The following is a 16,905-nucleotide window of genomic DNA, read 5'->3' as shown; positions in this document are numbered from 1 at the left end:
AATTGAGAAACTGACAAACAATATTTTGAGTTGAGTAGACATCTCTGGATCCTAGTAAATGTGGTTACTCAGCTCTAAAGTCTGGGAGCCATTTTTTAATATTGGGTACACACCTCTTTGTTTTCCATTTTAATTGTTTGCTGCTGATCTTTCAAAGCATTTTTCTTGATTGCAGCATCATTTGAAATGTTCAGATACAGTTTGGCCATAGAAGTGTTCCATAGTGGGTATTACTGAGCACTTCTCACAATCAGATATCGTTATTACACAAGAGGTTTTTCAGCTTGTTGTCATTCATTTTTTGTTTATCAAGAAACTTGGGTTGCCACTTCATGTGCTGCATTAATACATATGAGTCATGAAGAGTATCAATACATTTTCTGGTAACGTATTAACTAGATAGCTGCTCATTTACATATGAAAAGAAAAGAATTGTGCAAAGGTTACAATTTCAGAGCAACTAATCCAGTTTCAAATTACTTGAGTCATTTTAGCTGAGAGATGATTTTGGTTGGTTTGGTTTTACTGCACATTACATATCTATGCATTACCTTGTTTAAAAACATTTTTTTTAATCTTTATAAATGGTAGCGTTTTACTAAAAGGTCATCCTATCCCTATCGGCAAATATTTTAACTATTAGTTGTTTATAAGGGGTCAGATAAATAGGGTCATTCTAAATAAACCTCAAAGAGGTCTTGGCAGATCCTGCCATTGAAATGTCAAAAATCTGTTGGGGTTCATTTACATGGGCACATGCGTATTTTCTGTATGAACGCGGGTTCCCAGTGGCAGAAGATCCTGCATAAAATACGTGCTTAAAGTCCTCACGTTTAGACGCGTTTTAAATGCTCACAGATTTACATACGATTTTTCTTTTAAATTAATGACTACAATTGTATGTGCGTAAAATCTGTAGATCTATGCGGCCCTTTGTGCGCAGCTAAACGCAGAAAACCTTTTCACATGTAGAAGCAGCTGTATATATGGGCTCTTTTGATTACTGTAGTGCCGCCTTTTTCGATGCTCACGTAACTTTGTGCGTCACTGCTAAATGCAGCATTTTTTTATTTTTTCTAGGCGTGTAAGCCCTTAGAAACCATAAGACATTTTAACTCCTAATCATCTATTTAAAAAAAAAAACATTTTGTATGGACTGTCTCCTTTTAAATATGTATTTAGAATACATTTTCAAATACACTATATTGTCAAGAGTATTGAAACGCCTGCCTTTATACGCACATGAACTTGGCATCCCGGTCTTACTCTGTAGGGTTCGAGGCTGAGTCCGGCCCACCCTTTGCAGCAGTAACAGCTTTAACTCTTCTGTAAAGGCTGTTCACAAGGTTTAGGAGTGTGATTATGGGAATGTTTGACCATTCTTCCAGAAGTGCATTTGTGAGGTCAGGCAGTGATTTTGGACGAGAAGGCCTGGCTTACAGTCTCCACTCGAATTCATCCCAAAGGTGTTCTATCGGTTTGAGGTCAGGACTCTGTGCAGGCCTTCTTGTCCATCATCAGTGTCTGACCTCACAAATGCGCTCCTGGAAGAATGGTCAAACATTCCCATAGACACACTCCTAAACATTGTGGATGGCCTTCCCAGAAGAGTTGAAGCTGTTATAGCTGCAAAGGGTGGGCCAACTCAATATTGAAGCCTACGGACTAAGACTGGGATGCCATTAAAGTTCATGTGTGTGTAAAGGCAGGGGTCCCAATACTTTTGACAATATAGCGTAGAAGTACTGTATGCAGGTAGTGCCCGCATATGTGTCTGCATGCAGTGCTGTGAAATTCCTACTGTCCTCAACACTGGATATACTAAATTCTGGATGTCATGAATTTTTTTGTTTCTGTACTTAAATTAATATTTTGCTATATAACATATAAGAAAATGATGGTATGTAATTGAAGGTATTCATTTTTACAGTGTTCTTTAACTTTTGCTTAAATTCTAAGGTGGAGGATGAAGATGAATTTGTGAAAAAACTGGATTGCAGCGCAGGGGATTTACTGAAAGTTGTGTCAATATTCGGAAACACTGGTGACGGGAAATCGCACACTCTTAACCATACGTTTTTCTATGGGCGTGAAGTTTTTAAGACCTCCCCAGCTCAGGAGTCCTGCACGGTTGGTGTCTGGGCAGCATTTGATCCGGTTCATAAGGTTGTAGTCATTGACACAGAAGGACTGCTCGGAGCTACTGTAAACCTGAGTCAGCGGACGCGATTACTGCTCAAAGTCTTAGCCATTTCTGATCTAGTTATCTATAGAACTCATGCTGATCGTTTACACAATGACTTATTTAAGTTTCTCGGTGATGCCTCCGAAGCCTACTTGAAGCATTTTACTAAAGAGCTGAAAGCCACTACAGCCCGTTGTGGTTTAGACGTGCCTCTTTCCACACTGGGTCCTGGAGTCATTATCTTTCATGAGACTGTACATACCAAGCTGCTTGGTTCGGGTAAGCTTTTAAGATGATACTTCACTTAGATAGATGATTTTTCTGCCTTAAAGTGGTTGTAAACCTCTGACATGAAAGAAGAGTGAAGCATATCCTTCTATAGTGTGTACTTTTCTCAATTAAAATCACTAAGTGTAATTTCTGTCTGCTGCTTTGTTCCTCTGCTATCAGCATAAATCACCTTAACAAGTTTTCCTGACACCAGAGAGAAAAATGGTGACAGGGGAGGGAGAACCAGCTGATTGAAAGCCTTTGTTTCTGTGAGCTGTGTGGAGGGGGTGTGTGTCTCTTCCCTTCAATCAGCTCTCAGACATCTCATTGAGCTATGCAGAGTGTAATTTCAGCTCTTCACCCACTTTTTTACTGAACTCCCTGACAAGTTTATAAATTAAGCACTTAAGCACGGATGAAGAGAGGACTCAGATAAAGAGGTACCACTTATATAGGAGGATTTGTTTCATCTCTGTGTATCACCTAAAGATAGTCCTTTCACTGGGACTCATGTAAGGGTTTACAACCACTTTAAATTTACTCTGCTCACTTAAAGGCCAACTGAACCTTCTGGTTACAGCCATTAAATACATTCTAGGTCACTTTATAAAGCGAACACCCAAAGCATGGGCAGCAAACGTATCTTCAGCCAATATACTTAAGGAACTTGCTTTCTGTGTGATGGTAGCGGTTGCTCTACCCTGCCCTTCCCAGGCCAGAATGAAAGCTTTCCAATCGCAGGAAGCATTAGCTTTTCTGCTCCCAGAGCTATAGGTCTGTTTAATGCAGGAAGTGTGTCCGATTTCTGCAGAGAGACCACTGCTTGCACACAGAGGACACTTCCACTCATGATGCGGCTACTTTCCAAAGTAAACTAACTGCAGGATTTTAAACATCTTTTCAATTGATGCATCTTCATTTAGCTGGTTTAAACAAACTCTACAATGTCCAAGTTTCCTTTTATACAATCTAGCAACAGAGAGCTCTTACTTTTTATCATGGAAACTAATAGTTCATTACAGCTTTGTGTGGTTCTAGACATGGCCACTTGAAATGATTTGTGTGTAAACTGCACAAAAGTTTTAGGCAGATTTGAAAACATGCTGTATATTAAGAATACTTTCAGAAATAGAAGTGTTAATAGTTTATCAATTACCAAAATGCAAAGTAGATGAACAGAAGAGAGATTAAAATCAATATTTGGTGTGACTACCCTTTTGCCTTCAATACAGCATAAATTCTTCTAGGTACACTGAATGTAGTTCCTTACTCTAATATAATTGGTGAAAACTCCTAGTGGTAGATGGTTGCATATCAAAAAGACATTGAGATTAGGGATGCACCGAAATGAAAATTTTGGGCCGAAACCGAAACCGAAAATTCAGGATGCCATTGGCCGAAAACCGAAACCGAAAATGACTTTCCCCCAAAAAAAAAAAAAATAGATAGAAGAGGGGCATACACCAAAAAACAGGCAGCAACGTACACCTGTCGCTGCCACCCTGTCACAGTATATGTACTGTGACGGGTTGGCAAGAGGTTAATTTAATTACCAATGGTATTTGTATTATGCAGCATGAGGGGGTTAATGTATTGTCACTGATGCATTAGTGACCGACCAGTGGCAGTTAATTAACCCTTTTGTGCTGCATTAGTGCAACCAGTATCAGTGTTAATTAACACTGGTTGCACTGATACTGGTTGCACTAATGCAGCACAAAGGGGTTAATTAACTGCCACTGGTCGGTCACTAATGCATCAGTGACAATACATTAGCCCCCTCATGCTGCATAATTAATACAAATACCAATGGTAAGCTGCCTCAGCTATCACCCCTCCCCCCTCCTCTCTCAGCCTCAGCGTCCCTCTCCAACTCACTCAGCTCCTCCGGTCACTGTGTCCATTATTCAAAAGTCCCGCCTCTGGCCGGCCGCCCGCCTCCCGGTGATGTCACTACTACTAGCATCTGTCCATGAATGAACTGACACACCGGGCGGGCGAGCGGCCTCTAATAGCTGTCACTATGAGCCGTTCACTTCTCTTCAATTCCCTGACAGTCCAAGTGGCCGCTAATACATAGTACTATGTGATCCTTCCTGTCAGCTCAGCGGGACTATGACTATGTGTGAATGAGATCTGATCTGACCTGACACTGGGCGGGGGGGCGGGTTGGAGCGGCCGCTATTAGCTGTAACTATGCAAGCGCTTCACTTCCTTGTCAGGCATGTATCTCCGCTGACAAGGAAGTGAAAGGCTCACATAGTTACAGCTAATAGCGGCCGCTCCAACCCGCCCCCCCGCCCGGTGTCAGGTCAGATCAGATCTCATTCACACATAGTCATAGTCCCGCTGAGCTGACAGGAAGGATCACATAGTACTATGTATTAGCGGCCGCTCGCCCCGCCCTCCTGCCTGGTATGTCCATTCACTAATGCAGAGATCATAGTAACAGGGACGTCATTGAGAGGCGGGCGGCCGGCCAGAGGCGGGACTTTTAAAACCTGCCCTGCGCTGCGCTGCGCCCTCCTCCTTCCTCACGGCGGCCATATTAATTTCGGCACCGTTAACCCATTATCGGCCGAAATGAGAAGGGCTCATTTTCGGCCGATAATTTCGGTGGCCGAAATTTCGGTGCATCCCTAATTGAGATATATATATATATATATATATATATATATATATATATATATATATATATATATATATATAATATACTTTTATTTTTTCTTTTACTTTAACCACTTAAGGACCAGAAGGTTTTACCCCCCCCCCCCCCCTGATGACCAGGCCATTTTTTGCGATACGGCACTGCGTTACTTTAGCTGACAACTGCATGATTGTGCAAAGCTGTACCCTAATAAAATTGATTTTTTCCACACAAATAGAGCTTTCTTTTGGTGGTATTTTATCACCTCTGTGGTTTTTATTTATTGCGCTATAAACCTAAAAATTGTGACCATTCTGAAAACAAAAAAAAAAAAACAATATTTTTACTTTCTGCTATAAAACATTAATATATTCAAAGATACACCGCTACTTAGTACATAAAAACAGTATAACTGTGCAAATTAGCCAGATATCAAAGTGCAGATAATAGTGCAATATTATGATAAAATAGTGCAAAGAGTAAACAAATCTCTCATAAGGTGCAAATAATGTCCATATAAAGTGAATCAATCCATTCGTATTGCTTCCTCTGCCATGTGCAAAACTTGACTGAAAAGGGTGCTTTAAAAGTGCTTCCTCCACAACATAAAGATGGCCTCTCACCTTAGGGTTAGATCCGTGTTTTACCACCAGGTCTAAATCAGCAATTCCCCTGAGGGGAGATGAGATCATTCCACTATAAAGGAAACGCTCCTTGAAACCTCTTGAAAAAGCTGGGCTAGTTTCCAACTGATTCACTCAAACCATCGCCAAGTGTACTTAAAAAGAGGTGGATATCTAGTTCTCTCTGTTTATCATACAATTTATTGAGTAAAACACTTTAAATGAACTCATATAGAAAGCACATAAAGCTGTGCGGGCTTATCTCACGTAGGTAAGCATAAGATTAGAGCTGACTGCCGGGTCCCGTCTGCTAGGAAGTCTCCACCCCCTATACGCGTTGCGTCACACGTCCCTGACAATTGACTTCCTCAGTAGGGGTCACCCCTAAGGTGAGAGACCATCTTTAGGTTGTGGAGGAAGCACTTGCACTTTTAAAGCACCCTTTTCAGTCACGTTAAGCAAATGGCGCAGGAAGCAATACAAATGGATTGATTCACTTTAAATGGGCATTATTTGCACTTTATGAGAGATATGTTTACTCTTTGCACTATTTTTTATCATAATATTGCACTTATCTGCGCTTTGATTATTGCATGCACTTTCTAATCTGGGTATTTTGCACAGTTATACTGTTGTGTACTAAGTAGTGCTGTATCTTTTGAATATATTTTTTGTTTCAATACATTTTTATTATTATCAAAAAGACAGTGATAACAACAAGTGAATAACAATCATAACAGATAATTGATTACTTGAATGCAGCAAGTGCTAAGTTACAAACAAGAAAGGAGATCCCTGAGACCTGTAAGATTAGCAATATAAAAGCATTTCTTGGTAACAGTGCTTTGTGTGTGTATGTATGTATGTATGTGTATATATATATATATATATATATATATATATATATATATTACACATAAGGAGGGTGCCTCACCCCACTATCCCCACTCCCGCTTGCAGGAGAGGAGGTAGCCTTCAGGCGAACACACTACGCCCAGTGGGTAGGGGAGGTCCCTTATGAAGTAGTATCAACCAAAGGCCAAAATCTCCTTCAATTCGCCCTCGGAGACGATCAGAGAAGATAGTGAAGGATGAGTTTAAGAGTAGACAAAAGAAAGGGGAAAAACAACGGGAGAAATAAGGAAAGGAGGAAGGGGGAAGGAGGGAGCACATCCTGCAAAACCAGCACAACGTATCTGGAAGCAAATGATAGTATTGAAAGTCTCCTTGTACCATGAGCACCATCTGTTCCACTTTGAATATATTTTGATTTTTGTGTTATGCAGTGACAAGCATAGATGTTATAGCAGCTACTTGATTGCACTACATTTATTAATATTTTTTCACAATAGTTGCGCTGATTTTTCTTATCTTTTAATTTGCTATAAAACATTCCCCAAAAAAAATAAATAAAAAAAATAAATGTTTTTCATCAATTTAGGCCAATATGTATTTTGTTAAAAAAAATCCCAATAAGTGTATATCGATTGGTTTGCGCAAACGTTATCACGTCTACAAACTAGGGGATAGATTTATGTAAGTTTTATTTATTTATTTTTCACTAGTAATGGTGGCGATCAGCGTTTTTTTTGGGGGACTGCGTCATTGTGGTAGACAGATTGGACACCTAACTGACACTTTTGAGGGGGCCAGTGACCCTAATAGAGTAATCAGTGCTAAAAATATGCACTGTTACTGTACTAATGACACTGGCAAGGAAGGAGTTAACACCAGGGGCGAGCAAAGGGTTAAGTGTGCTCCTAAGGAGTGCTTTCTAACTGTATGGGGGTTGTACTCACTGGATGAACACAGAGACCTGTGTTCTTAAATAGGAGGAACACATGATCCCTGCGTTCATCTCCTTGTTTACATTGGCAGACCGCCATTCTGTCTCCAAGGGAAACGATCACAGGTGCCTGGCGGACATTACGTCTACCAAACCCGCTGATTGGCTCCCCCTCTGGCCAATCGGCGTGCGCGCCCTCACTATCTGTTACACAAAGCGACGTACAGGTACGTCGTTTGGCGTAGTAGAGCCAACCTGCCACTGTAAAACTACGGCGACTGGTCGGCAAGGGGTTAAACAGTAACTTTTATTGATACAAGTACATATATATGGATACAAATAGTGTACATTGTACAAGTTGACAACAATATGGCTAAAAACCTTAGGGAAGCTTACTTCTCCCTAAAGGTACTAGGTACAACAAGACCTATATCTATCAATAAAAACAACATTGATGAGTTGAGGCAGATGATATTAGTAAGAGATTAACAGAACAATTTGAAGAGCATCTCCTATTTCGACACAAGTTTCAGGGGCCTGAAGCCATCTATCTTATATTTAGATGGACATCCTCTATGAATGTACAGAAATTGTTTGTTTGTGAGGTAGAGTAGTATTGATTTCCTGTAGTCAGGTATTGAATTCTGGGGGTGCTGCTCTCATCCATTGCGATTAGTTTTCTAGCAAACATTCATTTTTAATATTTTGGAAACATGGCTTTTTTAAAATATTTTTTTCAGGGGATATCCAAGTCCATCCTAAAACCTAAATCCCTGCATCTGCAGACATCCACGATCTAGCACTAACCTATGTAGCCCTGTAAAGAAGAAGTCAGTATACATTTTTTTTTTTTGTTTCTAGCATCAGAGATTTGTGGTTCTTTTATCTTTATCTCAAGTCTATGTGGCATACTGTGTGATGTTCAAAATACTGTAGTTAGCATTTTGTCCCAGTACTAATGTTCTACCTTTTATGGTACCTGGCAATTCATTTTGTTGTAGAGAAGGCTTCAGAAATACCAGAGAAAGTGATTCAAGATCGGTTCCGTAGGCTTGGTCGTTTCCCAGAAGCCTTCAGCTCTATACATTACAAAGGGACACGTACTTACAACCCTCCTACAGATTTCTCAGGCTTAAGACGTGCTGTTGAGCAACAACTGGAGAGCAACACCACACGCTCCTCACGCCACCCTGGTGTCATCTATAAGGCACTGAAGGTACCATAATAATGGGGATGTATTGTGCACACATGCAAGTGGATTTTTGTTTTACAGCTATATTTATTATAATGTGTGTGGGGTATTTTTATTTCATAAATTATAACTTTAGTTGGGACACCATGAATATGATGGATTTCTGTTCTCCGCCAACACAGCCGCTTCATTGATTCACAGATCCCTGTGCATCAATGAACTACAAATACTGACAGCCTTTGTGGCTTTCGGCTGGTCGCTTTCAATGAGCTACCATGGCACTGTTGAGCGCTGTGGTATTCATTGATTCTTCCTGCCAGTGAAAACTGCCTGCCCGAAGCCCGTACAACTGACAGTATGCGGGAGACCTACATGATATCAGCGATCTGCAAGGCTCCTAAAACAAAATTGTAAATGCACATTTTTTTGTTTTACCTGCAAAAAAATGTGCATTTATTTGTTGATAAATGGTGGATTTATCCTTTCAAGGTTTTTACTGTCTTCAGGCACATTCTAAAATCTTTGTGAATGTGTTTATTTCATGTAAGGTTCTCTTATGATTTCCATCCTTAAGGACAAGTTCACACCACATGCAGTCCAGTTGATTTCTTTTTCTGCATCAATAACACGTGGAAAGTAGGTTATATGGTTTCCAATGGCATAGTTCACGCCAGTGCTGTCAGTTCCAGGGCAATCCAGTTTTAGGAAAAAAAAATAACATGCTGCATTTTTCCTGGACTGTACTGGAATGTGGTAAAACACACTGAAACTTTGTATAGTGAAAAAACAGGAAAAAGAAGAAAAAAAGCATCTTGAATGCATACTGGAACACATCGTGGTGTGAACAGGCCCAGTACACCTAGTCAATTCAGATTTGATATTTCCAAGAATAAGGTGGAATGAAAATGTACTTGGAGACAAATGTGACTGCACCTTTACCTTTACTAGTATGAAAGTTGTTGCAGAATCTAAAGCTGAGCATAGACATAAGGTGATTGTCCAAGAATCTTGCTGATTTTAGATCCTATGCCGATGGGCACCTGCAGATAGCAGAAGCTTCCAAATTTGGGAGAGTTGGGTTGTGAAATTGGCCAGTTGCTATTATTCATTACAGAGGTAAGCAGGCACTGAAAGTGTCTGCTTTTGTCGTTTCCTTCCTACTCTGCATGAATATGCATGCTTCTGTGCCCTATGCTGCAAAAAAGACCTTTCCCAGTGGTGAAAACATTTCTGCTCATCCAAGTGGCTCATAAAGTTCTATCTCTGTGTATGTTTTATGATTGTTGCAAGCAGCCTTTTACCGGATTGTTTCAATCAAACATTAAAATGTGCCATTTAATTTGGATACAGGGCAAATTGTCAACCTAGGGCAAAAATGTGTGTTATATGTGTGTGTATGTGTGTATGTATGTATGTATATATACAGTGGGTACGGAAAGTATTCAGACCCCCTTAAATTTTTCACTCTTTGTTATATTGCAGCCATTTGCTAAAATCATTTAGGTTCATTCTTCTTCCTCATGAATGTACACATTGCACCCCATACTGACAGAAAAACACAGAATTGTTGACATTGTTGCAGATTTATTAAAAAAGAAAAACTGAAATATCACATGGTCCTAAGTATTCAGACCCTTTGCTGTGACACTCATATATTTAACTCAGGTGCTTTCCATTTCTTCTGATCATCCTTGAGATGGTTCTACACCTTCATTTGAGTCCAGTGTTTGATTATACTGATTGGACTTGATTAGGAAAGCCACACACCTGTCTATATAAGACCTTCCAGATCACAATGCATGTCAGAGCAAATGAGAATCATGAGGTCAAAGGAACTGCCTGAAGAGCTCAGAGACAGAATTGTGACAAGGCACAGATCTGGCCAAGGTTACAAAAAGATTTCTGCTGCACTTAAGGTTCCTAAGAGCACAGTGGCCTCCATAATCCTCAAATGGAAGACGTTTGGGTCAACCAGAACCCTTCCTAGAGCTGGCCGTCCGGCCAAACTGAGCTATCGGGGGAGAAGAGCCTTGGTGAGAGAGGTAAAGAAGAACCCAAAGATCACTGTGGCTGAGCTCCAGAGATGCAGTCAGGAGATGGGAGAAAGTTGTAGAAAGTCAACCATCACTGCAGCCCTCCACCAGTCAGGGCTTTATGGCAGAGTGGCCCGACGGAAGCCTCTGCTCAGTGTAAGACACATGAAAGCCCACATGGAGTTTGCTAAAAAACACCTGAAGGACTCCAAGATGGTGAGAAATAAGATTCTCTGGTCTGATGAGACCAAAATAGAACTTTTTGGCCTTAATTCTAAGCGGTATGTTTGGAGAAAACCAGACACTGCTCATCACCTGTCCAATACAGTCCCAACAGTGAAGCATGGTGGTGGCAGCATCATGCTGTGGGGGTGTTTTTTAGCTGCAGGGACAGGACGACTGGTTGCAATCGAGGGAAAGATGAATGCGGCCAAGTACAGGGATATCCTGGACAAAAACCTTCTCCAGAGTGCTCTGGACCTCAGACTGGGCCGAAGGTTTACCTTCCAACAAGACAATGACCCTAAGCACAGAGCTAAAATAACGAAGGAGTGGCTTCACAACAACTCCGTGACTGTTCTTGAATGGCCCAGCCAGAGCCCTGACTTAAACCCAATTGAGCATCTCTGGAGAGACCTAAAAATGGCTGTCCACCAACGTTTACCATCCAACCTGACAGAACTGGAGAGGATCTGCAAGGAGGAATGGCAGAGGATCCCCAAATCCAGGTGTGAAAGACTTGTTGCATCTTTCCCCAAAAGACTCCTGGCTGTATTAGATCAAAAGGGGGCTTCTACTAAATACTGAGCAAAGGGTCTGAATACTTAGGACCATGTGATATTTCAGTTTTTCTTTTTTAATAAATCTGCAACAATGTCAAAAATTCTTTGTTTTTCTGTCAGTATGGGGTGCTATGTGTACATTCATGAGGAAGAAGAATGAACCTAAATGATTTTAGCAAATGGCTGCAATATAACAAAGAGTGAAAAATTTAAGGGGGTCTGAATACTTTCCGTACCCACTGTATATGTGTATATGTATATATATATATATATATATATATATATATATATAATATTTTTATTTTATTTTATGGTAACTCTTATTGTACTGAGTTGACGTTTCCTGTTTAAGAGCTGGCAAACATTCATACTAAAAAGTCTAACGTTGCCAACTCCATCTATCTGAATGCATAGGGGATATAGCATGCACACCTATGCTAATCGTTTAGAGATTTGCATAATTGTTGTATTCAGAAAATAAGGTCCTTACACTAAACAAAATGAATGGCAAGAAGCTGCAGTCCTATAAAGGGACACTTTGAAAACCTGTTTTTCGATTTTGCTTCAAGGGATCGCAGAAAATGTATTTAAATCTTTAGTTGTAGGAACACCTCTATCCAAAATCCAACCTTGAGGTGCATACAGGCAGTATAACCTACCTGCTGGCTAGTTGAGTTTTCAACCACTACACTAATGCACCAGTTCACTATGAGGCTGGAATACTTTTCTTGCTGCTTATTAAATACAAACATAAAAAAACTGGCGCAACAGGACTCAAAAAATGAACCTCAATAGCCTCCTAAGAATATTATTATGGGAAGGTGAACGGACCTGGATGTTGTGTGGCAAAGTCCAAAAAGTCCATAAGAAACACCGGTCTGTGCACTCCAGAAGGCTGCTGACTCTCAAGTGGAGAAGAAAACTTGCAAGGTACTGGAAAAGAAGAACAGCGCCACTCTAAGTGCAATAGACTCAGTACTTTATTACACATCTACCATAATGGGTACTCACAGGATAGAACGAGGCCTGAGGAAGGAGCGCATGCTCCGACAACGCGTCACGTCATCACGCCCACGTTCTACGCCCAACCCGGAAGTCCACCGCCGGAGGCGTTGCAGGTGTCCTCGGGGTCCGGATATTGCTTACTCCCGCAGTCGGACGGACTCGTTTAGAGCACATCAGCCCCTCCTCGCCCAGGCACCGGAACAATCGATCTTTTGTACATATTCACCATGTTTTTATTCGTTCTATTCTGTGAGTACCCATTATGGTAGATGTCTAATAAAGTACTGAGTCTATTGCACTTAGAGTGGCGCTGTTCTTCTTTTCCAGCTTATTAAATACAGCCTATTGTTAAAAAAAAGAAGTTGTACAGACTTTAGCCCCCGTTCACATCGGGCCGATTTGACATGTCAAATCTGATCCTATTGCTGGCAACGGCACTGTCTGAATCTGTGCAACCGTGATTTTGTGATAATTTCTGCACTACCTTTTGGCGACTTTGGGGGTGATTTTAATAGATTTCTGTGCATGAACCCGGACATGTGTCTCTCAAATCGCCCCGGAAGTCGGAGTGAAATGCCTGTTTGAAATTGTGTGAGTTCAGCTGAACTCACATGATTTCAAACCTAGGCTTAGGAAGAAATCTCTTAGGCTGCATTCACACTTGAGCGTAGCGTTTTTTACAGCGATTTTAACGCGATTTTTAACCGCGATTTTTACCGCGATTTTACCGCAATTTTTTCAGGCGTTTTTCATTGACATCTATCAAAAACGCTGGTAATCAGCCCAAAAAGAAGCTCATGTACTTTTTTTAGCTACAGGCGTTTTGCAAAACGCTCAGATGTGAACAGGGGCCATTTAAATGAATGGGGTTTTACTTGTTGGGCGTTTTGGAAGCGTTTCTTTTGAGCGTTTTTGGAGCTGAAAACGCCCAGGTGTGAATGGAGCCTTAAAGCTCTTTTACTTATCCTATAGAAGTGTAAGTGTATACTGGAAGGGATTACACAGAACTCCAGATTAAGTTTGAATTGTGTGAAGTTTGTTCATTGTTTACTTTATAGAATTGGTCTCACATTGAATGCTTACCCCTGTTGCCTGGTATTGTTTGACATAAACTAAGTGCACTTTCTGATTACAGACCTGTTACAGTGTTATCTGGGTTGCACTAGGAGATTTATTTTACTTGTTGCTTCCTAGTATATATTTAAACCTGTAGTTACTTACTGCATGCTATAATATGAGGTTGGTTATGAACTATTTTGATGTAGGTGGCGTCATTACTTTTTTTTTTTTTTTTCATTTTTATTATGAGCCTTGTGTATTTGGTTTTCAGGCATTGAGTGATCGATTCAGTGGTGAGATACCAGATGATCAAATGACACATAGCTGCTTCTTCCCTGATGAGTATTTCACCTGTTCTGCCCTGTGTCTAAGCTGTGGGTAAGTCTTCACCTATGTTCAAAAGTTTTTACCTTGAAAAAAATAGAATTATTTTTTTTTCCACAGAATGGAATATGTAATATATATATATTATTATTTAGTTTATTACATCTCACAGCCTTTAAATTGTTTTCAGTTTTTACTGTTTAGACCCAGAATGGGCATTTTAGTGTGTGATGATATAATAAAGCCCAATTCCAGGCTCAGAAAATTACCCCCACCAGGCCTTTTGCCTTCCTGTCCCTGTACCCTTCCCAGACTTAACTTTAAAAAAGCGTCTGTGTATTCAGTATAAGTACAGCCTATATGTATAACTTGGAGAATTGATGCTCCTGCGCTTGAGGGGTTATGCGACTTGGATAGCTGGAAACCGACCTCAGCTGGTGTTGTCGTCGTCCTGCTGTGCTGCCACTCTTAAAGGGTTGGGAAACCCAAAGGAAACTGAAAAGAGAGAACGCAAAGGGCTCACCAGCTGGTGTGCCCTCTGCATTCTTTCTTTATAGCCTATATGTGTCTGGGATGACAGGAAGTGGTTGGATGAAATTGAGAAGTACTTAAGCTGGATACACACTATCCAACTTTTATGGTTAGATTTCCTTCAGATTTACCTTTTCTATGTAGTGCAAGGGCCTGCCATATTGCATACAAATTGAACGTGTTTAGGTTTGACCTCATATTATATGGTTTTGGTAAGTCTAAAGGAAAAAGTCTTCAGAAAGAATAGTGTGTATGGCCCATTACTCTTAGACATGCTGAGCAGTGTTGGAGTGTGGAGAAGGCAAGTAGTGTAATGTCTTCCTAAAGTTTTAAAGTACAGTATACCACAATACAAGCAGTGGAAAAAGGGAATGGGGTAAACAAGACAGACAGACACTTTGATTTCACACAGGTTTGTGTCAAGTCTACTTTAAAACATGCTCTTTTGTTTATCAAAAGGACTTCTGACTCTGACTTGGAGCATGTGAGTCCTTGCTCCCCTGTGTTTTATCTTGCAGACTTCTAGGCACTAGTGCTTGCTGTAGACTATATCCATTGTTGAATTTTTGTTTTATGTTTTTATCATTTTTTTTTATTTTTATTATTATTTTTCACTATTTCTAAAGAATAGTAATAGTTGACCTAAATGTGTTTGGTTCTCCCAATCTAACTGTGATGTCCTGTTATGTAGAGCAGGGTGTAAGAATAGCATGAACCACTCAAAGGAAGGACTCCTGCATGACACTCCAAGACGTTGCAGATACTCGCACCAATTTGACAACAGGGTGTACACTTGTAAGGTAAGCAAAGGAGAGATGAGGAAATGATAACCCATAAAAAATCATGTGGTTATTGGTGTTGTGCACTGTGTCCTAAAATTAAGAGGACAGGTGATGGTGTTAGTAATAGAAGATTTTCTTCACCCAAACAGGCGAATAAATTGGTAAGCAGTAGGGGTAGTCCACTAACAGCCAAACTAGCCCTCCCTTTTTTTTATTTTATTTTACAGTACAGTAAATGATCATATGTATGGTAAGATAGATAATTACCTTTTTTCTTTAGGCTTGTTATGAAAGTGGAAGGGAGGTGAATGTGATACCTAAAACCTCTGCATCTACTGACTCCCCGTGGCTAGGCCTTGCCAAGTATGCTTGGTCTGGGTAAGTTTTTTTTTTTTGCTTTTTTTCTTATGCGATGTCTAATTTTAACAGACATATTTGGCTATTGGTTTAGTAAGTCTTTTTACTGTCTTTCTGCCTGTAGGTACGTGATTGAGTGCCCGAATTGTGGAGTGATCTATCGCAGCCGCCAATACTGGTTTGGAAATCAGGACCCTGTGGACACTATTGTGCGCACTGAAATACAGCATGTGTGGCCTGGAGTAAGACCTGAATTTATTACCTTTTTTGTAGCGCCCAAGAAAATCCAGTGCTGTTGGGCCCCTTTCACACTTGTGCGACTTGTCCTGCGACTTGTACTCCATGATTGCCAATGAATACCGTTCATATCTGTGCTACTTCAAGTCGCAACGACTTCAAAGTTGTCCCTGCACTAGTTTGGGGCGATTATATTGCTTAAAGTCCAGTCAAAATCGTTCGACTTTTAGGTTGCATAAGTGTGAAATTGGCCTTAATGGCCCTACAAGATGGCTTAGAGCATCTGTCTTGAATTATGACAATCTCTGACTCCTGCATGAATAAGCTCCAAGCCAGTGATATTGCTTAACCACTTGCCGACTGCCAGCAATACATATACTGCGGCAGGTCGGCTCTGTCCCGAGAAACAACGTAACTGTACGTCGCTTCGCAGGACCGTGAGTGGGGGTGCGCGCACATTCACCACAGGGAAAGCTGGTCTGGTGGCCGCGATTACAGCCGGGCACCCATGATCGCTCCCCGTGGAGACAGAATGGCGGTTTGCCGTAAAAACGGCAGACCGCTGTTCTGTCAGCAATGAACACAAGGCTTCTGTGTTCCTCCTGTTTAGGAACACCGGTCCCTGTGTTCATTCCATAAGTACATCCCCACACAGTTAGAAAGCACCCCCTAGGGATACATCTAACCCTTCTGATCGCCCCGGTGTTAACCCCTTCCCTGCCAGTGTCAGTACAGTAACAGTGCATATTTGTAGCACTGATCACTATAGTAATGTCACTAGTCCCCCCCCCAAAAGTGTAAAAAATGTCAATTAGGTGTCAAATCTGTCCGCCGCAATGTCGCAGTCCTGCTAAAAATCTCCGCCATTACTAGTAAAAAAAATGACATAAATCTTTCCCCTAGTTTGAAGATACCATAACTTTTGCGCAAACCAATCCATATACTCTTATTAAGTGTTCTTGCACGGCAAGACCACTTACTGTTATTTCACATATATATTCTTATTATTATAGCCAAATTTACCACCCTAACTCCTCTCACAGTTTTTACACTACATAGACAATAATATACCGAAACGTGCGAATTGTTCCC

General features: G+C 40.8%; 1 protein-coding gene across 2 annotated transcripts in view; it reads left to right on the top strand.

Moving 5' to 3' along the window:
- Positions 1-16,905, top strand: part of ZFYVE1 (zinc finger FYVE-type containing 1) — a 35,101-nt gene that overhangs the window by 4,990 nt on the left and 13,206 nt on the right. For both annotated transcript variants that reach the window (XM_082242823.1, XM_082242822.1), the window contains exons 2-7: positions 1,960-2,464; positions 8,513-8,727; positions 13,854-13,960; positions 15,129-15,237; positions 15,500-15,597; positions 15,701-15,818. In XM_082242823.1, coding sequence (XP_082098949.1) covers positions 1,960-2,464; positions 8,513-8,727; positions 13,854-13,960; positions 15,129-15,237; positions 15,500-15,597; positions 15,701-15,818 — 1,152 coding nt within the window. The remainder of the gene's footprint in view (positions 1-1,959; positions 2,465-8,512; positions 8,728-13,853; positions 13,961-15,128; positions 15,238-15,499; positions 15,598-15,700; positions 15,819-16,905) is intronic.

The sequence above is a fragment of the Pelophylax lessonae genome (assembly GCF_965119305.1).
Source record: "Pelophylax lessonae genome assembly, chromosome: 13".
NCBI lineage: Eukaryota > Metazoa > Chordata > Amphibia > Anura > Ranidae > Pelophylax > Pelophylax lessonae.
This window is presented reverse-complemented; position numbering and strand designations above follow the sequence as displayed.